Source organism: Penicillium antarcticum (genome assembly GCF_028974205.1).
Source record: "Penicillium antarcticum strain IBT 31339 chromosome Unknown utg000008l_segment0_segment0, whole genome shotgun sequence".
Taxonomy (NCBI): Eukaryota; Fungi; Ascomycota; class Eurotiomycetes; order Eurotiales; family Aspergillaceae; genus Penicillium; species Penicillium antarcticum.
The window spans coordinates 979,706-1,000,700 of NW_026695306.1; the positions used below are offsets into that span (position 1 = coordinate 979,706).

The 20,995-nt window shown below is 48.0% G+C and overlaps 10 protein-coding genes across 10 annotated transcripts; 6 read left to right on the forward strand and 4 right to left on the reverse strand.

Moving 5' to 3' along the window:
- Positions 1-482: 482 nt before the first annotated feature.
- N7508_007904 (uncharacterized protein) lies at positions 483-2,587 on the forward strand (the record flags this gene model as incomplete). The annotated part of the gene is made up of 3 exons (XM_058465968.1): positions 483-1,061; positions 1,129-1,811; positions 1,873-2,587. The coding sequence occupies 3 exons, from the start codon at positions 483-485 to the stop codon at positions 2,585-2,587; spliced, it is 1,977 nt and encodes a 658-aa protein (XP_058317296.1).
- Positions 2,588-3,614: 1,027 nt separating this feature from the next.
- N7508_007905 (oleate delta-12 desaturase) lies at positions 3,615-4,794 on the forward strand (the record flags this gene model as incomplete). The annotated part of the gene is made up of 4 exons (XM_058465969.1): positions 3,615-3,677; positions 3,709-3,919; positions 3,972-4,532; positions 4,589-4,794. Coding segments are annotated over 4 exons (1,041 nt in total), but the record flags the coding sequence as incomplete, so codon positions are not given.
- A 1,497-nt stretch (positions 4,795-6,291) lies between these two features.
- N7508_007906 (carboxylesterase/lipase family protein) lies at positions 6,292-7,947 on the forward strand (the record flags this gene model as incomplete). The annotated part of the gene is made up of 1 exon (XM_058465970.1): positions 6,292-7,947. The coding sequence occupies one exon, from the start codon at positions 6,292-6,294 to the stop codon at positions 7,945-7,947; it is 1,656 nt and encodes a 551-aa protein (XP_058317298.1).
- A 596-nt stretch (positions 7,948-8,543) lies between these two features.
- Positions 8,544-9,962, forward strand: N7508_007907 (phosphatidylinositol-specific phospholipase C; the record flags this gene model as incomplete). Its single annotated transcript, XM_058465971.1, has 1 exon — positions 8,544-9,962. One exon carries the CDS (start codon positions 8,544-8,546, stop codon positions 9,960-9,962), a length of 1,419 nt encoding a protein of 472 aa, XP_058317299.1.
- A 227-nt stretch (positions 9,963-10,189) lies between these two features.
- Positions 10,190-11,239, reverse strand: N7508_007908 (mitochondrial 54S ribosomal protein uL10m; the record flags this gene model as incomplete). The annotated part of the gene is made up of 1 exon (XM_058465972.1): positions 10,190-11,239. One exon carries the CDS (start codon positions 11,237-11,239, stop codon positions 10,190-10,192), a length of 1,050 nt encoding a protein of 349 aa, XP_058317300.1.
- Positions 11,240-11,519: 280 nt separating this feature from the next.
- On the forward strand, positions 11,520-12,907 carry N7508_007909 (anthranilate phosphoribosyltransferase; the record flags this gene model as incomplete). The annotated part of the gene is made up of 2 exons (XM_058465973.1): positions 11,520-11,879; positions 11,945-12,907. The coding sequence occupies 2 exons, from the start codon at positions 11,520-11,522 to the stop codon at positions 12,905-12,907; spliced, it is 1,323 nt and encodes a 440-aa protein (XP_058317301.1).
- Positions 12,908-13,364: 457 nt separating this feature from the next.
- On the reverse strand, positions 13,365-13,662 carry N7508_007910 (Rpo12/RPC10 RNA polymerase subunit family protein; the record flags this gene model as incomplete). Its single annotated transcript, XM_058465974.1, has 2 exons — positions 13,365-13,389; positions 13,454-13,662. 2 exons carry the CDS (start codon positions 13,660-13,662, stop codon positions 13,365-13,367), a joined length of 234 nt encoding a protein of 77 aa, XP_058317302.1.
- Positions 13,663-15,329: 1,667 nt separating this feature from the next.
- On the reverse strand, positions 15,330-17,212 carry nar1 (iron-sulfur cluster assembly protein NAR1; the record flags this gene model as incomplete). Its single annotated transcript, XM_058465975.1, has 3 exons — positions 15,330-16,678; positions 16,735-17,029; positions 17,105-17,212. 3 exons carry the CDS (start codon positions 17,210-17,212, stop codon positions 15,330-15,332), a joined length of 1,752 nt encoding a protein of 583 aa, XP_058317303.1.
- An 806-nt stretch (positions 17,213-18,018) lies between these two features.
- N7508_007912 (uncharacterized protein) lies at positions 18,019-18,990 on the forward strand (the record flags this gene model as incomplete). Its single annotated transcript, XM_058465976.1, has 1 exon — positions 18,019-18,990. One exon carries the CDS (start codon positions 18,019-18,021, stop codon positions 18,988-18,990), a length of 972 nt encoding a protein of 323 aa, XP_058317304.1.
- Positions 18,991-19,294: 304 nt separating this feature from the next.
- On the reverse strand, positions 19,295-20,472 carry N7508_007913 (putative formamidopyrimidine-DNA glycosylase; the record flags this gene model as incomplete). Its single annotated transcript, XM_058465977.1, has 2 exons — positions 19,295-19,826; positions 19,880-20,472. The coding sequence occupies 2 exons, from the start codon at positions 20,470-20,472 to the stop codon at positions 19,295-19,297; spliced, it is 1,125 nt and encodes a 374-aa protein (XP_058317305.1).
- Between the last annotated feature and the right edge of the window lie 523 nt (positions 20,473-20,995).

A 20,995-nucleotide genomic window follows, 5' to 3' on the forward strand; every position in this document is an offset into this window, starting at 1 on the left:
GCCTCCAAATCAATATTTGGATTTCCCGTTTCCCTCTTCTCTGGCCAATGTTCTCCAGTGGTCAGAGTATGCCATCCCATTGTCCTACCCTTGATTATGCACGTATGTTTCCAAAGTAAACGCGGGATGAGAATGTGGATAGCACATACATCTCGTGCTTCCAAGGAATCTACATATGATTTGATGCATGAGTCAGGGCCATGTTGTGTTGTATACTTTCCTATATTCTGATAAGGTGGGTCCCACCCTCCATTGTGCATGCATGTCTCCAAACTGAATGCTGTGTGATACCGACGATTTTTTATGTATCATATCATTTCCAGTAAGTGGCTACGTGGCGAAATGTATGAATCAGATCCAAGTTGAAGTGTTGTTCAAGAATCCACTGTTATATATTATACTAATAGGTGAGCCATTTGGCACCTTGATTATCACACCCTTAACTACTCTTTTGGAGAAAATCTGCCGTACTATTCTCCAACATGTTTTCCAAATCCAACAACGCAGCAACTTTGGGTGTTGGAAGCATTATGGGCTTCCTGCTATTACCTCATACGCTTCGCCAGCCATGGGTCAAATCTTTCTGTTACCTCCTCGTCGGTACATTAATTTTGAACAATTCTCAGATTGATTGGACCAAGGTTAGTCTGGCCATGTTTTCTTTGAGCATGTTGGCGATCTTAGGAGCTGGATCAGCCTGGATGCTCATGGCAGCCTATTTCCGACGCCAGTTGGTCCTCATGGGTGATCAAAACGGCGGCAAAGCAAACGACTTCATTGGCCGACCTCTTCTCTTTCCAACCAAACTGTCCCATTCTCGTATGTTTCCTGAAAGATATAACTATTGGTATAGCTATTTTGTTGTTGGCATACCGGTGGGGCTTAGCGGGCATATCGGATCTGTGCTATCGATAGATGAAACCCGGTCAGACGAGGGTGGAGTGGTAACGCAAAGCGCCTCTCGCAGCTGCTGGTTCACGATAGATCATCGGTACTACCTGGATCACGGGGACAATCCAAGGGGTCTAGAGGGAAAGCTTCACGCGTTCCTACAATCCAAGGTATGATCCACCTTTTCCAGTTTCCTGCCAAAATAAGAGTGAGAGGGGTTTCTGATCTTGCATACAGGGCGAGAACCCAATCCAATGGCCATATGCATATATGATCAGCACGCCACACTTTTTGTGGTCTACCAAGAATACAGTCTCCTGGTTTTTCCTGTATTCAGATAGTAGGGCACTTGATGCTATGGTGTTGGAGATCAATAACTCTTTTGGGGAAAAGAAGCTGGTCTTCTTCCGCTTCAGTCCTTTTGGCCAAGAGATCGAGCAGCGTGAGGAACCAGACAACGTGGACAGCGCCATAGCTACCACCAATGAAGGACCGCAGTCAATGAACTTCCTTCAATCAAGGTCCAAATTCAAGACTTATAAAGCAAAATGGGACAAGGACATGTTCATTTCTCCCTTTGAAAAGGTAGAAGGCTACCTGGTCACTAGTTGCGATGATCCATGCAATTCTGTCTCGGGCAACAAGGGGCCTTTCAATACCAACTCGACACTCTTCTCTCCGGACGGAAAGCCAAAATTGATCAGTCGAGTATTCTCCTGGGGACAGCCAATTGATCCGCTATCTGATTCAGCCGGGAAGCTTATCAAATTCCTTGCGGGATGGTGCTTTGTCGGAGCGTTAACAAAATTCCGGATTCTTCACCAGGCGTTTCGTGTTTGGTCCCGCGGCAACCTAACTTATCTGCAGAAGCCAGAGGTCAGAAAAGAGAACATTTCTCGTATCGGGACAGAAGTTGAAAGGTTGGTGGCCAAGTGACGTCTCACGCAGTCACTTACCATTGAGATTAACATTCACGGTTAGATCTTTCGAGTCTTACTTTCGCATGTATATCTCTTTTCTTGCAGCAAATACTCCATTCCCATTGCAGATCACCTACAAGCCCTCTGCTTCTCCTACTCTGTGCCCCGAGGAGTTTTATTCCATATCGGCAAAGTCAGAGACGACAGAGATGCAGAAACTCACTATTCAAGTTCTGACTCCGGGTGTTTACATCGCTATATTGGGCCACACTAATGCAGCACAAGGTTTTGATGCTCAGATTCAACCCTCGCCAGTTCCAGCGGATAACTCATCCAACTCTCTCTGGGTTTCTGATAGGCCCCTTATAGAGCAACTCCTTGCGTGTGCCGATTCAGCCACTTCTGCACCAGAAATCTCTCTCACGTGGGGACACAGAAGTAGAAAATGGCTGATCACCTGGCTCCGGAAGTCAAAATCCACCGAACTGACTTTTGTGGATCGATTTGTGTATCGCCGCCTATGTGCAAACATGCAGAGAGATTATCAATATCGGATGATTCGGCTTCTTCTCCCTCACCGGTTCGGGCTTCTGGCCTCCGACGGTATGCTTTTCGCGTACAACGCCATCGGACGGGTGATCATTGCATGCTTAGGGCTGCGATTGGCTTATCGAAGTAACATCGTCTCGCACTTCGCGAAACTTGAGGACCTTTCAATCGCTTTGAGCGTATGCATGTTGCTATATGGAACTTGGAAGTTGGGTAGCTCTTACTAGATAACCCGTGAGAGTTGTGACAGTTTAATTCAGCGAAGAGCTCTCTATGGAAACTGAGATAGACTCGGGATTTTGGTTGAAAGACTTGCGGGATACAAATTGAGCAAGGAGAGGCACAATATAGAATATACAGAATAGCTATGGTTGACAAAGACTACACAACACTGTGTTAGAATCGCAAATTTTGGCATTTTAACCATCAAATTACGCGAGTCGGCTCATTTGGAATCACTCAAAATGTAAGCAACGCTTACTCCTTGAAGCCAAGTCAAATGCATGTCTTATCTTAGCTTGATGCCCAAGTCTACTGAATATAATGATAATCACAAGAATTTGAATGTACAATCATATATGTTGCATATACAGCACCTTGCATCTGCATCGGTGTCTCTATTGATGTCCAAGTCTGTTTGGGAAAAAAAGGAAAGAAAAAGATTGACGAAGATGCGACTAAATCGTCCGATCAAATAAAAATTGAGACGTCGACCAACATGATCAATCTTGTCTACCTTTGTAAGCTCGGTGAAGAAATAGGCTGCATAGCACTTTTTTTGGCAGTGGTTCATGTGGCACACGCTAATGCGTGAACTGGCGATCTGCATCATTCATACTAAAGGCGGCATACACGCGAAATTCTTGATGCAGGTTGACTATCTAAGGTTTTTGGCTATCTTGAGTAACAAAGATATCGGGCTTATATTCCCTGACGCATATAAATCCGAAAAAAGAAAAGATACACTGGAACACCTAGCGTCGTATTCAAGTCTGGCTTCATGCACTGATATTCAATCCTCTTTTTTTTTTCAATTCGTCATCTAGCACACACCCACTATCTTTATGTGTCACCCACCATCTTCGAGTGCATTTCGCATCTTGTTGATCATTGGGGATATGGTAGAACTGCCAACATGGGAGCGTTCAGTATCCCTAGATACGTAATTTTGAAGTCAGAAGAACCAGCCTATATAAATAAGATGACTAATACTGATGTTCTTGAATTAATATTTTGCTGGAAACTCCTTTAGCGCACGATCTAAGAAAGGTTCAAAGCAACAAGAACCGGCGCAGCAAATCACCGTACGATGTGAATGTAAGGCTTCCAACAGCACGGAAGCAAATAGATATCTCTTGAAGAAAATGAGCTTGCCAGTTTATCGCGCTACATCCAGGATAAGGCTCAACAAAAACAGGAAAGCCTAAAGGGTCTGGAAAAGGCTATCCTTGAATCTTGCTTCATGCCTTCGCTACGAGCTATGCTGTTATTTCGAGACATTGCCTATGCTCTAACTTTTGTCATTCCTGCCTCATACCTTTATCATCTTCCGTATTCGGGTATGCGTGTGGCAGCCTGACTACTGTACGGATTTTCCCAGGGATGTGTAAGGCGTTGGCCTCTGGATTCTGGTTCGTGAATGTGGCCATGATGCATTTTTCTCTCCTCGCAAGGTCAACAATCTTGTTGTCCAGGCTCTTCATTCTGTTTTACATTTCCCCTACTTCTCTTGGAAGATTAACCACGCTTGTCACCATCGATCTACTGGCCATATGGAAAAGCATACCGTTTTTGTTCCTTCCACGAAAGAGGAGTACAGCTTAAAGACCCCAAAGGCTGAAGGCGTTCATGAGCTTCGGGAAGATGCTCACTTGATGACTGCCCTGCGCCTTTCAGGTCATCAGCTGTTGGGGTTTCTCATGTATTTACTCATCAACATCAGTGCGGGGAGTGGCAGCATTCCTCCCACCAAGGCTGGCTTGGGCAGTTTTGCCAGTCATCTCTATCCACTGGGGAACCTTTTTATTTCCTCGCAAAAGGTTAAGGTCGTGGTGTCTGGTCTCAGTATTGCTACCATGGTGCACCCCCTGGCTTTGGTGGGCCAAAGAATAGGCTGGGGAAATGTTCTGCTCTTCTATTTCCTGCCGTATGTGTGGGTCAATCACTGGATTGGTAAGACATCACGCTGATGGTATCATTATAATTTCTTGCTTGACCTTGACTTCTAGTCGTCATTACATATTTGCTCCACACTCACCCCTCAGTTCCCCATTATGGGGCAGAAAGTTGGATATACACCAAGAGAGCACTGGCTATGGTTGACCGAAGCTTAGGGTTCATTGGTCGTCACTTCTTTCATGAAATCGTTGATTTTCACCTCATCCATCAACTGCTCCCTAAAATCCCTTTCTATAAGGCCGAAGAAGAAACTTAAGCTACTCGAAAAGTTCTCGTTTCTCTGTATCAGGAGCAAAAGATCGAGAAGTTCTATTACCCACTCGTTCCAACATTCTCAACTTGCAAGTTTGTATCGTTGCATCAACATGAGGATGTTGTTGTTCACTGAGAAATTTCCAAAGGTTGAACATGAGGTTTTGCCTTCTTTCTAGATCACTGGACGGTGAATTACATGTCCGATACCTTGAGCCCAAGCTGTTGATCTCATCAATGAGTGCCTTTAAAATCGCCCATCGGAAACTCATAAGTCAATTGTACTCTTCCAAGATGAAACCTCCTCAATGAAAGGTTATTAATAGGGTCATGCTAAAAAGGACACCACCCACTTTTTTATCAGGCTAGCTATGTTAGCGCTAAGCCTAGTATTTCATTTTCCAAGATCAATTAATAATTGTATAACTTGATTGTTTTTAGAAAATAGTGAAAATATATGAAGTTTGCCAATTTTCCTAAGAGTTTATTACATTTAAAATATGCTATAGGGATCCTCCTAAATAAAACTCAACATAGAATAGTAAGACTTCTTAGCTTTTGTAGAAATTTTGAAACAAATACTTTTCCCTACTTTGGACTAGAATAACCAGAAAGAGTGACTTAATTTCAGTAGGGACTTACACATAAAACAGAAGTACCTTATCTTTTTATGTGGAACAATAGCTATATAGTCATGAATCAATGTTGAAAATTAAAATTGAAATACTAGACTTACCGCTATTCTGCTTAGTTTGATATATGAAAAAGTGAGTGGGATGTCCCTTTAGCACTTGGGGGTGTCCATTTAGCACTGTCCTATCAATATAGAGTCTTCTCTTTGAATCTTTTCTTTCTCATCGTTGTAAAATCGATATTTTACTCCTGTTTCTTCTTTCTGAGATAGGGTTCTGTTTGGAAGGAATGGATGTTTAGGCAGGAGGATCTTGACTGATACATACCGTGTCAAATCCTGTACGTGCAAAAGCCGTACTTAGGACACCATCAAAGCTAAGTCATAAAATAAAGGGTTGCATAATGAGATGATGTAATAAGCAGCCACTGCCGATGGTACACATTAATGATTATCAGATGCGACTCGTCCCTGTCATCATGTTAAGTCCGAACGAATAACGTGTTAGCCTCGCCAAACTCGGGCTCAATTTAGCCATGCAGACCGAGCTACCCTTGAATTGCAGGTCCACTTAGTTGCAAATAAGGAGGGTGCCTTGCAGGAAGTCGCGGCAATGTCCAGTACCTGACCGCGTGTCCGGTGGGGCGTGAGTTTAAACCGAAGATCATCGCCGACTTGCCCGATTTAGAAACTGAGGCCGACTATGCAAGCCCCGAAGTGTATGTATCCTTCAGTGTGACTTGGTGTTTAAACGGTCATTATATTGTGCACATTGTACCATATACAAACTATATAAAGAGGTCATCCCTAAACACCTGGTAGCATTCCCCAGGCCTTTACATTCAAATCCTCCTGCCTTTGTGATTGACAATGGCACCACTCCTTTCCAAGGCTCTTGCATCCCTGGCGCTGGGCGCCACTGTCACTCAAGCTCAACTTTGGGACAAGACCATCCAAACCAGCTATGGCCCAGTCGAGGGTTTTGAGTACTTCAACCAGACCACGCTCGACAAATACTTCAACGGCACTGAGTCCAATGTGGCTGCCTTCCTGGGCATCCCATTCGCCGCCGATACTGGATATCAAAATCGCTGGAAGGCACCACAGCCTCGAGAGTCATGGAATGAGACTCTTCAGGCCAAGAACTTCGGCCCTGCCTGTCCTACCAGCTCGTCTTCTGATATCAGCGAGGACTGTCTCAGTCTGAACATCTGGACCAACGCCAAATCGGCAAGTGACAAGCTTCCAGTCATGGTTTGGAATCAGGGCTCCGATGAGACTAGCAAGAACACCTGGTGGTACGGTGGTGGTATGGCTCTGAAGGATGTCATTCTCATCACCTTCAACCGCCGAGACGATGCATTCGGCTACCTTGCTTCTCCCGAGCTCAACGAGGAAGGCCTTGAGGCATTTGGTCACAAGACTTCCGGCAACTACGGTATTCTTGACCAACTCGAGGTTCTCAAGTGGGTGCAGAAGAACATTGCCAACTTTGGTGGTGACCCAGACCGTGTCGTCGTTGCCGGTCAATCTTTCGGCTCTTCTCAGGTCTACCATGCTGTCAACAGCCCTCTCTTCACCGGCTACTTCCATGGCGGTATCTCTGAGTCTGGCATCAGATACCCTTACGATACCCTTCTCGCTGGTCTGGCGACCTCTTATGTGAACATGTCTACTGCCATCACCAATGGTGCGAGCTACATCAAGGCTCACAATGTCTCGACCATTGAGCAGATGCGTACCCTCTCTATGGAAGAGTTGATTGTTGGCGCCTCGGACCGCGTTGGAAACAATTCCATCTGGTGGGTTACCGCGCTCTCGGCCGGCTATCCTCTCATCTTCAAGCCCGTTCTCGACGGCTACGTACTTCCCTCTACATATCTCGAGACTCTGAAGAATGGCCCTGCCAATGATGTCCCCGTCATCACGGGTAATACCAAGGATGAATCTGGTGCTTCTACCACAACCGACTACACCCCGGAAGAATACAAGTACTACTGTACCTTGAAGTACGGCAGCCTCTCGGAGCGCTACTTCAAGCTCTACCCAAGCTACAACAACGAGACCATCGCTTCTCATGCCTGGAATGCGGCTGCTCGCGATACTTCTCTCGTCGGCTCATGGGCCTATGCTACAGACTGGTACAAGGCTGCATCTTCGGACTTTTACACCTACTACTGGACCCACGCACCCCCGGGCCAGAGCCAGGGTGCTTTCCATCAGTCTGAGATCATGTATGCCCTCAACGCTCTCTACGCCAACGATGAGACCTACCCCTTCACCAAGATCGATTACGAGATCCAAGAGAGGATGTCTGCCTACTGGGCCAACTTTGCGAAGACTCTCAACCCTAACAAGGGCGGTTCCTACACTGGAAGTCGCTTGTTGCCCCGTTGGACTCCTAACAGTGCCAATGGTACTCAGGTTGTTATGGAACTTGGTAACCAGTTCAAGAATGTGCCCATTGCTAAGCCTCAGCAGGTGGAGCTTCTCATGGACTACTTCCACCAGCAGGTTCCTTACTAAAGAGTATATTATTTTGGCTCTGGGACTGTTTGACTTTTTACAATATGGTTCCTGACTGATTCGAGTCGGTAGATACTTTTGGTTCCTGCATATAGTTCTGTCGTCGTATCAAAAATTATGCGATCTTTGGTACAGATTCCGGGCAAGAACCTTATCTGAATCAATGACTTCACCAATTCTTACATGTAATAACCAGTAAACCCCTCGATGGATAACAATTATCAGGCTGGTTTCTTCAGATTTCTTTTTTTTTTTTTTTTTTTTTTTGTTTTCGGTATGGCATCAAACCCGAGGGGGATCGAAACTTCTCAGGTCACTAGAGACTAGAGCTAACAGGGCTGAACTAATGTACGACATGCGCCAATTATTCCCAAAAGGCGTCTGCCTGGAGAATCTCCGCCTGCCCTCTAGACTTCCTCACGAATCAGCGTTGTGCGCCAAGATCAACAATTCTCCTATCGGAGATCGCCCGCTGATCACAGATGGAGGGGTAATCCACTTCGATCTCTCCCCAGGCAACATTCAATTGATCAGAGGCTTCTCATTCAAACTGATCTTCCCCAATCAAGAGATCTTGAGATCATTCACAATTCACCATGGTTGCCGAGCACCTCACCCTCCGCAACAACACCTCCACGCCAATTGTCCTGAAGCGCATTGAGCGCTTCCAGGCAGAGGAAAAGTCATTCGGTGCCAGCGCCTTCACCACCCTGGCTTCCAACCTGACCCAGGTCTTGACCAACCAAACCCGCAACGCATCCGTTGCCGTCATCAACCATGACAGCCGTCCCTTCAACGAGAAGGACGTGGACATCTACCTGGAGCCATTCGAAACAAAGAAGACAGACCTCCGTTCCTTCATTGACTCGGACAAAGAGCGCATGCGTCTAATCTTCGAAGTCGAAGGCCAAAGATATCAAATCCAAACTCCGGTCCCAACAGAGGAATCAGCAACCATGAAAGCCATAAGCGAGAACCCCAAGTTCCAGTTCACAGGCGTGTTCGTAACCCTGGAATCACACCTAGCAATCTTCTCCTCGGCAAACCTCAATGCCTGGATGCGCGAACTCCGCGACGACACCCTCACCTCAGCCCTCTCAATCCCAGGCACACACAACTCCCCAACCTGCCACATCGCACCACCTTCAGTACGCTGCCAGGCCGTAAGCCCGCGCGAGCAACTCGAGAACGGCGTTCGCTTCTTTGATATCCGCGTGCAGCCCCAATGCCCAGAAGACCCAGGCCGCGACGAGCTCATTCTCGTGCACAGCGTATTCCCCATCTCTCTAACAGGAAACAAGTACTTCCGCGATTTGATGCGCGAAGTGAACGAATTCCTGGAACGTAACCCATCCGAGACACTCATCATCTCCGTGAAGCGCGAAGGACCCGGCAATGCAACCGACGAGCAGCTCTCACGCATCTTGCACGACCACTACGCTCGTCCCGACAGTCGATGGTGGGTGCGACCCAAGATCCCGACGCTTGGCGAAGCACGCGGCAAGGTCATCCTCCTGCGCCGGTTTAACCTGCCGGAGAACCTGAAGGGTGAGCATGGTGGTAATGGATGGGGAATCGATGCGGCGGCGTGGGCAGACAACACTGCACACGCAATGTGCCCCAGTGGCCAGCTCTGTATTCAGGATTTCTATGAGGTTATGGAGAAACCGAGTATCGAGCAGAAGATCAAGTATGTCTCCGAGCATGTTGATCGGGCCAGTTGCTGTTGCTATCCGTTTGGGGTTCAGCCTGATGCGCATGCGACACGCGCGTTCCCTTACTACATCAATTTCTTGAGTGCTAGTAACTTCTGGAAGACGAATACTTGGCCTGAAAAGGTTGCTGCAAAGGTAAACCCTGCTATTGTGGATTATCTCTGTCGACGGAAGAGGGATGGGGATAAGGATTGCGCGACTGGTATTCTTGTTACGGACTGGGTTGGTCTGGATGGGAATTGGGATCTTGTGCGTTGCATTGTTGGTATGAATGCCAAGCTGCGTTTGAGACAGCAGTAGATTATGGACATACATTGGGAGGGATTGTTACTTTCATGCGTGGTTTGGTCGTTTACATATTAGGGTTCGATGGGAAATGGGTTCTTGTAGTTTGGACAGAAAATACGATTTCTTCAAAAATAATTTCTCGCAAGTATACATTCATCCAAGAGCAGAAAATGGGGCCTTGATGAAACGCAGGAATATGATCTATTATACAGGAATGACACAAAGATACCATGACCAAATTAAGATGACTCGCTCTTGTCGCCTTCCGGTCCCTTCTCCTCCTCTTCTAGAACACTGCGGCGACTCTCCATGGTGAAGTAGAGGCTCTTTCCAGCTCCCTCCAGGGTGGAGGCAACGCTGGAGCTCATGCTCTGCAAGGCTGTAACAAGCTGGGAGCGGAGACCATCCATGCCACCCTCGATGCTGCCAACCCACTTGGTCTGGTCAATATCGAAGACCTGGTTATCGACACGAGCGGCGAGCAAGTTGATCTTGCGGAGACCGTTCTGGACGATAGGGTCGTGGTAATCGGGGTTAGCCTTGCGGGTAGGAGCAGGGAAGCCGGCCTCCTTGGGGGTGAGGATGGACAGCGCGGCCTTCATGTGCTCAGGTGAAACATTGGGGATGGAAAGAACAGCAACAGGTCCGATAAGGAGAGTCGAAAGGTCGTGCTTGCCCTTGAGGTTCTTCACTGCGGCGTGGGCAGTGCGCGACAGATCGTGTGTCAGGGCAGGGTCGTCCTTGGAGCCGGAAACCGCAGGGAGCTCGGCGGAGGTTTGCGTGACGGGGTCAATGGCACTTGGGGGGCGTCCTGATGCCAGAGAGGCCTCGCTAGGCTTGAAGTAATCGACAATGCGCAGAGCCACCTCGAAGATGCTGGTCTGGATGGTCTGGATTTTAATGTAAGGAGCAAGAGGAGGAGCTGTCCGGCCCTCGGCGGCGATCTTGTCGTCCACCTTTTTCAAGGCATTGGTGAGTTCTCGTCGAATGGCAGCCCATTCCATGGACTTCAAGTTGTTGTGTTGGAACAGCACGATGAGAGGAGACGTGCGGAGGAGGGAGGTGTATGACCGCAGGAGCTGCGACCGGCGGTATTCGGGGTTGCGATGGGAAGGTGGCTGGCTAGGAGGGAATCTGGACATGGGAGCTGGCGAGTGTCTCATCTGGTCAATGGGAGCTGCGGGCGTAACAGCTGGGGCCGCGGTACTTGCGCTCCTAGCGATGCGGAGTTCATATTGGCAAACAGGGAATTGGCGTCGAACCGACGAGAGCCTTAACCGAGGGGGCATTGTGAATATATTGGATTTGAATGGCAATTGAACCACCCAATGCCTGAACAGTTGTCAAAAAGGTGATGTTGGACGAGACAGCCTCGGGAACTGCACAGCGTAGTGATATTTTTCGAATCCCAATATGGTAAAGCGTGATCGATGGCGGTGAGCTGTTCTGCCGGGTGCATACATCCAGCTCTTGGTGGGGTTTTGACTCATTAGATTGTTTGCTTTTGTCAACACATATTGGGACTTCTGTTACTCCCTTGAGGATATCTATTAATCACAAGTTCTCATTATGGAGATCATTGAACCAACTGCACCAAAGCGCCCCGATCCGATCTCAATCTCCCCGCTACTTCAGCGACTGGCCTACCCCCCCACAGCAGACCTTCGAGTAAGCGCAGAGAAGATTGCCGAGGTCGGCGCGGATGAGATTGCTGCAGCTTTTGCATTGATCTTCGAGGATCGACTGTCTCATGTTCAGACTGCTGCACTCTTGACCTTGCTCCACTCAACCGGCAAAGACCGGGATCCTGCGGTAATTGCGAAATGTTCTCAAGGTATGCGAGATGCAGCTTGCCAGGTCGAAAAGGGCGCTATGAAGAAGATTATCAAGGCTCGTGGGAGAAAAGAAGGAAACTATCAAGGTGGATTGGTATGACTACCTGCTCCTCGTTACTATTGACCCGACGGCAATAACTAACTTCACTTGATGTCCAGTGTGATATTGTCGGAACTGGCGGAGATTCTCACTCTACTTTCAACATTTCTACAACCTCGTCAATTGTTGCATCGCCACTCTTGATGACCGCCAAACATGGCAACCGTGCCCAGACCTCGTTCTCTGGATCTGCGGATGTTCTCCAGTCCATTGTGCCTATTGCACCCAACATTGATGCCGTAAACGCCGAGAATCTGCACAAGGTGTATGAGAAGACTAACTATTCGTTCCTTTTTGCCCCCAACTTCCACCCTGGGATGATGCATGCCAACCCGGTTCGCCGCGGCCTTGGTCTCCGAACTATCTTTAACCTTATGGGTCCCTTGGCAAACCCTATTGACTGGGCAATCGAAGCTCGTGTCGTCGGTGTAGCTTATCAGAGTCTTGGTCCTGTTTTTGTCGAAGCTCTCAGACAAAGTGGCGCGAAAAAGGCTCTCGTTGTCTGTGGCCAAGAGGACATGGACGAGATTAGCTGTGCCGGTCCAACCAACTGCTGGAGACTTTCTGAATACCCCAACCCTGCCTACAAGGAGTCAGATGACGGAGATGATTCGAGTGACGAGGAAGACCACAACCCTCGTACGCTGGTGAAGCTCGATACTTTCCAGCTTACGCCGTCAGACTTCGGTCTCCCTAGTCACCCTCTGTCCTCTGTGTACGGACGCAAGATGCCTAAGGATAACGCTGCCAAGCTCATGAGCATCCTCCGCAACGAGCTTCCACGGGGCGACCCCATTCTGGAGTTCGTTTTCATGAACGTTGCAGCTCTCCTAGTTACCTCCGGTGTCTGTGAAGCCAATACTAGCAACATGGGCCCTGGCGATGATGGCAAGGTCATTACCGAGCGTGGTCCTGGAGGCGGACGTTGGAAGGAAGGTGTCCGCCGTGCCCGCTGGGCAATTGAGAGCGGCGAGTCTTTGAAGTGCCTGGAGCAGTTCATTGAGGTCAGCAACTTGCTTTGAAAACCTTCCATTCATTTCGGATTTAGTGTTTTGATTGTATTTGGGGGAGCTTTCGGGTCAGGTTTCGGTTCAGCTTTTGTATGGAGTGCATCTACCTCATGTTCGGGTATTCAAAACTGTTTTATTTTAGGAGTTTGATGGAAAATAATCTTTTCTTCTTCTCTGAAAGCAATGATCATTGGTCGATTCTAAGCGACAAAGCTTAGATCGGTTTTATTTACGAGTCCATGTCCTGGTTGGACAACGCGGCCAGGGCAACGCATCCTCGCAGTCCAAGAGCAGAGCAAAAAAAGGAAAACAAGTGTCTGCGTTGATGTAGTAGACCCCAATGCGCCATTCAAATGCATAATTCGTCAAAATCAAGATATCCTCGGGCCAATTTCTCCAACTCCGCACCAGTCCCTGAGACTTCCCCCATCCAGGGCCATTCGCTTCAAATCGAGAACAGGCAAAGCATTTACCGAGCCTGGAACTGGACCATACTATCAAAAGCAAGAATGTCAGCTTAAGCACTTGTGAACGAGGACTGCAGAAGAAAAAGCTTACCGCTTCGTCCGTTCCTTGTACAGCACACGGTGACCACAGTCCTTGCAGCGGATCTGGTCGCCACGTTTGAGAGGGACGCGGGCAGAGCACTCGCCGCAGAGGTACACGACGGAGGGGCTGTCGATGTTCATGGCGCTGCCGTATCCGGCCTGGGTATCGAAGGCGTTCTGGCCGCCCATCGAGGGGACCTGGTAAGCTTCGCGAGACATCGTTTGTGTATGTGTGGGGCAATGTGTGAGGATATCGGCTTGCTGCGATTTGACAATCCCGTAGGAGGTAGGATGTGAGGTGCGAGTATGGAGTGCTGGATCGTGAGACTTGGATTCTTTTTCTTTTCGGGGCGGGATATTAGGTGATTAGTCAGATATAAAATGTACAGATTAGTCACCGATGTGGCCCGTGCTCGACATGCGGGCACGAAGTATAGCCTTCAATCAATCAATCAATCAATCAAAGTTCTATTAACCTGTTGCAGCCTATCTAGTATCGAATAGCTATGCAGGCGCTTCTTTCCAGTTGAAGCAAGAACTCGTGTCCCGTACGCCTGATCATGCTCCAGTACAGAAAAATAGGCTGGTCTCGAAGCGAGAGAGAGCACCAGCCCTACATGTAAATCAAAACCGTGAACCCAAAAACCCCAATACAAATGAGAGTCTCAGTGCTGTAAGCCGCTGAGTATAAAATGAATGCGTGGATGCACCATCCACCTCCCCTGTCCTTATCTCACATCCTATATAAACTCCTCTCGATCTCGATGACAGTCAATTCTTGCTGCAGCAAGATCAAACCCCGTTCTCCGACATCCTTACTTTAGCCTTAATTGCTGATTATTGTTGGTCGGGCCGGGCGTAGGCTGTGATCCGCTCCGGTACCGTGTATTCGAATAGCTAGCTAAGGCTCTCTCCTTCCTCAAACGCTATATTAGCAAGCGGTGGTAAGTACCTAGCGTCTTCGGGACTCTGCTCTATAACCTTAGTAGGGTCTCTAGATTCGTTATTAGACTCTTCCTACTAAGTATATTGAAACTGAGCAAGTAGGCCGGTTTGATATATGAATTTGGCGACGTAGCGGATCGCTAGCGGGTCTGACACTAAAGTATTATAGTTAGTAGGGTTAGGAACCCCTACCTAAAATAGTTTATCAAAAAGCTCTCTTCTTAGACCACTAAAGGTCTAGCATTAAAGCAAGACGTGCTTCGGGGTCTAAGAGCCTTCTCCATACGGGCATTTGTCCGAATCCGCTATATTGATCTTGTACAAGAAGTGTCGCAACGTAATGCGCATTGAGCGCATCTATATTATGATCGATAAGCGGGGTTTGGACAGTCCTTCGTATAAACGTAGGACCTTCTTATTCGGCCATTCTACCAAGCGCTTTGTCGGCTGGGCAGTCCTCTCCGCATCCCACTGCTTCCGCCAGCGGTCCTGAATGCGGGCCCGAACCATGCGCTTGGCAGCGGCGGCAAGTCGGATCGTCGGTTTATCCGCTCCGGCCCCTCCGTCGGTCGCTGGCTGCCAGTTTCGCACTGCTATCGGCAACTTCATTGCCAGGCACCCGAAGTATAGCCTTGCTTTGAAGATTCGATTTCTTTTTTGTCTTTCTTTCTGTGAATTACGAAAAGCCTCGATGAAGTAGATTTCTATAATTGAAACCTGCTATTGTGATATTTGCAATCACCAAGGCTAGCTTCTTGGTAATAAACTGCCAAAACTCCAAAAGCCAACCTCATATATCGTCGCCCATGATCCTCAAATGTAAGAATCTGGTATCTTCCCTGGGCATATGCAATCATAATTTGAGAAAAATTTCAACGCCATGCAAATAAACATAGATCAAATAACCTCCATGCTATACAAGAAAATGCAAACATAAGGTTTTACCAACCACCACCAATCTTGCCAGCTAGTTCAACGACACGAGTCGTATCATTAGCAGGCGTTTGGTCCTTGCCAACGTCACTTTCAACCTTGCGGTATGTAGTGTATACGAGCTTAGAAAGTGGGATATTCATGAATTGGGACCAGCGACGTAGGCCTTCATGGATCTTAGCTTCCTTTCCAGCTACTGAAACCTGCTGCGACTGTGGTTCCGCCTCGGGCTCAAAATCCGATTCCATGGAATAATATGCCTCATCAACGCGCGCGAGCCATGCGCGCTGCTCGTGGGGCGATGCCTTGACAATCGCACCTGTTTCCTCATCTTGGGTGGGGGCGACGGCTTCTCTGGCGTCCTCCACTCGAATCTGACCACCGCCATTCGTGCAACCACCTGGGCAGGCCATTACTTCAACATAGGCGTAATCAGATCCAGAGCTGCCTGTGGAGGCAGCATTGCGTGACATGGGCTGGCGCCGACCTGCGGCGGGTTTGACGGCGGGCTTTGCACCAGGAAGTCTCGACACCCGCGCAGGTTTGAGCTTCCGGACAAGGTTTTGGATATTTCGGAAGCCGTAATAGCGAGCTGCCTTCAAGATCGGCTGGTTTTCTTGGGACATGAGAACATACTCTACAACGTCAACATTGCGCCCACGATTGACCACAAGTTCACTGCCAGGGTTGCGGGATTGGAAGTTCATGAGAACATGGTGCAGATAGCCTCCAGAGGTGCCCGTAGCAAGAGATTGTTCGGTCCGAGAAAGTTTGAAGGAAATGAAGGATTCGAGTGTTTTCTCGGGGAATGGCGGGGTAAAGGATGCTGGCAAAGCTTGCAAGGGCAACTTTGGCAGGGAGAATCCTCGAGCGGAAGCTAGAGATAGGAGCTCACGGGCAGTGATGACACAGTCTACGTCACGGACAGGCTGTGCGTCAGAGCCTATTTCATCTCCGTTTCGCCATGACACATCTGTGAGCTCTTCTCGACTAGCTTCCAGCTTCTTATCAAAGCAAGGCATAACTGCCAAATGCCAGATTTGAGAGGGGTGGACCCCGAGAGACTTGCTTAGGACGGTCTTGAGAAACGTTCCCGATAAAGCCTGCGGTGACTTGAGTCGGGACAGATGCGGAAGTATAAACGGATGTGTCTTCTCGGCATAGCAAATCCATCCAGGGCATGCGGATGACAGGATGGGCCGCTTCGGAAGAGAGTCATCCGATTGACTGGTCGAGTCTCTCGAGATGAGCGAGTCCGACACCTCATCTGCGGTAAGAACCAGGACGGCCTCTCGCATGACATTTGTGTCTACAACCCATGTAAAGCCGCTGCCATTCTTGCCTCCCCCCGCAAGCCCTGCGGGCCACTAAGTAATTGGTCGATCATGTACCCCGCCTCTTTCTCCGATATACCATATGTTGTCGCCAAGCTTGCTCTAACCTGTGGGCTCACACTGGCCACGAAAATCTTTCTCTCGCCAAATTCACCGGCATTGTTCGCCACCTTTCCATTGTGTCCATGCGTCAGAGGAATTTCCGGGTATGCATCGAGCGTGTTAAGAACCTCAGTATGAGACTGAAGGGAAATCAAGACTGCCTCCGCGGATGTAACACAGCCAGAGCAAGCAAGGCAGTCAGTCAGAGAAATCTGCGCGGGAGGTAGTTCTTCTGGTTGAACTTTGTCTTCGGTAGTTACTTCATAGGCGTTCTATGCTTCAAGGTTAGCCAAGATACGCTCAAGATACACTAGGAAAGGGTTGGACCAGCGCGAAATGAAACTTACCTCCGAATTTTTTGTGTCTTTTTGTGGAAGTGTCTCAACTGGCTTGATACACGCGACCCCCGGCGAAATGAAATCATTCAGATCGTCTGCCGAAAGGATCGCGCTCATTGTGGCGGGGTACCGCTTTGAGCAAGATAGATCTTGAACAAAAAAGAAGGAAAAAATGCGCTATTTTGAGAACGAGCAACTTTGTGCAGGATCAAAGATTGAAAGTGAGCAAGCAAAATTAGAATAGACCGCATTATTAACCATCGAATATTGAGCCAACGGCGTTGCGCGCTTTGTCATCGGTGGCGAGATCGGAGATAACCTTGGGGCCTCACCGCCGCGGTTCTGCCCATTTCCGAAGTATACAATGTCGCTTTCCTTTCAAGCTTCTTTGATCTCATTGTTCAGTTATATCATTGTTCGAGTCACTTGTTCTTTCAATAAAATGGGTTTAAATCTCTATAAAGAGGATTCTGCGTCCTTGTCCGCAATACAATACTTTCCCACTATACTTTCACATTCATCTAAACCTTATTACATGGAGCATGGACGACACAAGCATCCAACTGCGAGCTCCTCAGCTCAAGTACAGCTATTCTTTGAGTAGCAAGTCCTCAAGCACAAATATCAGCAGGTATACTAGCCATCGAGTTCGAAGCCGCGGGAACGGCGTACAGAAATTCAACAACAGGCGCAAATTCACGAGTGGGCAGCGAGATCGCCAAGTGACACGCGCACCGAAATTGAGACCTTTTAGCTGGCGAGGTCGAGGTGGAAGTTACGGTCGAAGGAGAGGAGAAGATTCATGGACTGTCTCAATGCAGAATTCACCCAATCTCAGACGTCTTTCTGACTATCTTTCGAAGGCCTCAATTTCAGGCCCCCTTGATCTCACAGTCTACCCCGCCACCTTACCAGATATTGAAATGCGGAAACCCAGTTCCTACTTCCAACCTGGTCCCAGAGGAGGCGCCCCAAGTAAGAAGGAACCTGCGACTGCTCACAAAGTCGGAGGCGTTAATTCCCGTATAGCCAAGCTGCGGCATATACCAAACATCGGGAATACGGGCAGGGCGCAGATAGCCAAGGATGCAAAAAGGGAAATTCCAAGAATCCTGCTCTCAGCGGGTGCTGCTGGCAGGCTTGGTTACAAAGTTAGCCCGGACATGGTTCCTCCTCTGACCTCTGATATGGAAGAATTTTCCGATCTACCTACTCGGGTGGTGGTCGTAAAGGGAGATACATATGATGTTGCCATCGCGCTCCATAACTCCCGCAAAATTATGGAACATGATGATCCTATGCCAGTCTGTGTTCTCAATTTTGCAAATGCTGGAATTATCGGCGGAGGCTGGTTAGATGGCCACCCTTCCCAGGAGGAGCAACTTTGCTACCGAAGCACCCTCAGCGCAACTCTCTTGCCCCGACTATACCCTATGGGAGCTAAGGAATGCATTTACTCGCCTCAAGTTTCAATCTTCCGGGAGAATGAGAAGCGAGGGTATATCTGGATGTGGCCGAACGCACTAGACCCACTCCCAGTAGTCAGCGTCATTAGCATGGCTGCTCCAAAACACCCATTAATCACTGCGGACATGAAGTATCAGAATGTAACTGATCGCAACTTTATGAAAGATAAGATCCGCATCATCCTACGCACAGCAGCACATAATCGCCATCAGCGCCTGGTTCTGGGAGCCCTTGGCTGTGGCGCGCTTGGTCATCCTAGACAAGATGCGGCTGATTGTTGGAAAGAGATCCTCAGGGAGGACGAGTTTCAGGGATTCTTTGAGCTGATTGTCTTCGCCATCTTTGATCCAGGCAACACAGATGGCAACTTTCCAGTCTTTTACGAGACTCTGCATGACATGGAAATGTATCAAGATGCTGTCCAGTGAGTTTTGTTGATCGATTTATATTTTTGTACACTGATTGCTACTTCACTTTGATTCACTTTTGCGAAGAAGCATTTACGAAGGAGCATTTACGAGTAGTTAGCGTGGATTGCTTAATGACTTTTCATGAACTTGGTTACTCTTGCTACAAGTAAACAAGACGCTTTGAAGTAATCTAAACGTAATACAAACTCAGAATGATCAAATGTTTTGATCTATATGTTCTCCTTCTCTCAATGGTATACAAAATGGCAAGTTGAATCAGATTTCATGAAAAGAAGTGCATGTATCATACAAGTAAATTCTTTTACTTCATACGGGTAGATCGTCTTCTACCCACTGTAGCTGGTTTCGTCTCCTCCTCCTCCTCCTCCTCCTCTTCAACCTCCTCTTTCTTCACGGCTGGTCTCTTTTGCTTGAGTGACCCTCGTTTCTTACCCTTCGGAGCATCTTCTGCTTCTGAACCCTCTTCCTTTTTCGGAGCAGCACGTTTACGTCCAGATGTAGCTGGCGTTCCATTTGTAGCATCCTCGTCGATTTCCTTGGCGACGGCACCGGTCTTATTCTGTACAGCTGGAACAACGGCACTGGTCCGACCTCCGACTGTAAGGAAAGTGATTTTATCGCCGTTTGGAAGGACTGCTGGCGCGTTCTTCTTTCCCTTGCCCCACCGATGTTTGAAAAGCCAGTGATCAGGGAACTTCTCTGAATCTGCCAATACACCAATTGAGGTAGAGCAAACATAGTGGATAGAAGAGTGTAGCGCTTTGATTTGATCGTCGTTCAAAGTATTGCTGTATTGCTCTGGGTGTATCTTGGCATGATACAGAATTTCATCACTGAAGAATATTAGCATGAGTATAAAAATGACACATTTAACCGAATAACTCACCCCATCCAATTCCCAATTCCGCTAATATTAGCCTGATCCAGCAAAAGAGCTTTGATAGGCACTTTCTTCTTCCTCAGCTTCTCCATCAACCAAGCCTCATTGACAATATCTTTATCGGTAACTGGATCAGGGCCATTCTCCTTCAGTGGGGTGTAGTTCCGAATCTCATCAGCCGGACAATCAACAAGCCTGATGCGACCAAGTCTACGGGCATCAACGAATGCAGCCTCGGTTTTGAGCTCATCACTGGTCTCCATCAAGAACTTCCAGTACTTAGGAGGCCATTCCTTATCAGCGGGCTTGTCACTTCTGTAGTAGTATGTGTCGGCATCTTTGATCTTTAACCACCCAGCCATTCCGAAGTGCATCACGGCGTGTGGTGGTGAAGACATTGTAATCCAGAAATATTTCCCTTGCTGGCCGGCTCCCACAATTTTCTTCCCTTGCATTGCTTGTTGGAATTCAGAGGCACTTGTGCCGACTTTTCCGAATACAATCGTGTCATCTTGGGCTTGGACTTTGGACAGCGTCTTCCCAACCAAGTGTTGGCGAATGAAATGCACGATGCGGTGGATTTCCGCGAGCTCAGGCATCTTGGGGTAGAAATTCAAATGGAAAAGATAACTGTAGATGTGAGAAATGACATGTACAAATGGTTTTTCTGAAAGGCGTTATGGTGTAAACAGCTGATGCGATGGTTCAGTATATGCTATAAGAAGGGTCGCGTCTTAATTGACAGGGCGCGAATTCACGCGCCGCAATCACAGGCTTACTAATATCTCGAGAGCCTGCGGTGTTCGAGTACATAATTATTCTTTTGAAACCTAGGATTCGATTTTTCGGTAATTTATGTTGCTAGTATTAGACAGTACGTTATGATTAGCTTTTATCAATTTCCGATTGATTCTACCGGGGCAGTATCGGCATGCCGATTGTAAGGCCGACTTCCGGTTAATGATCCCGAAGCACCGAACAAGTATTTGCATTCATGTATTTCGAGGATCCATTATTGAATATTGGTTAGCTCTTTGCTCATTCTTTATGCTGGTTATTGCTCAAGCTTATGCAGGCATACAGAAAAAGAAGCAAGATGAGTTGATTTGCTGTCCTGGCCAG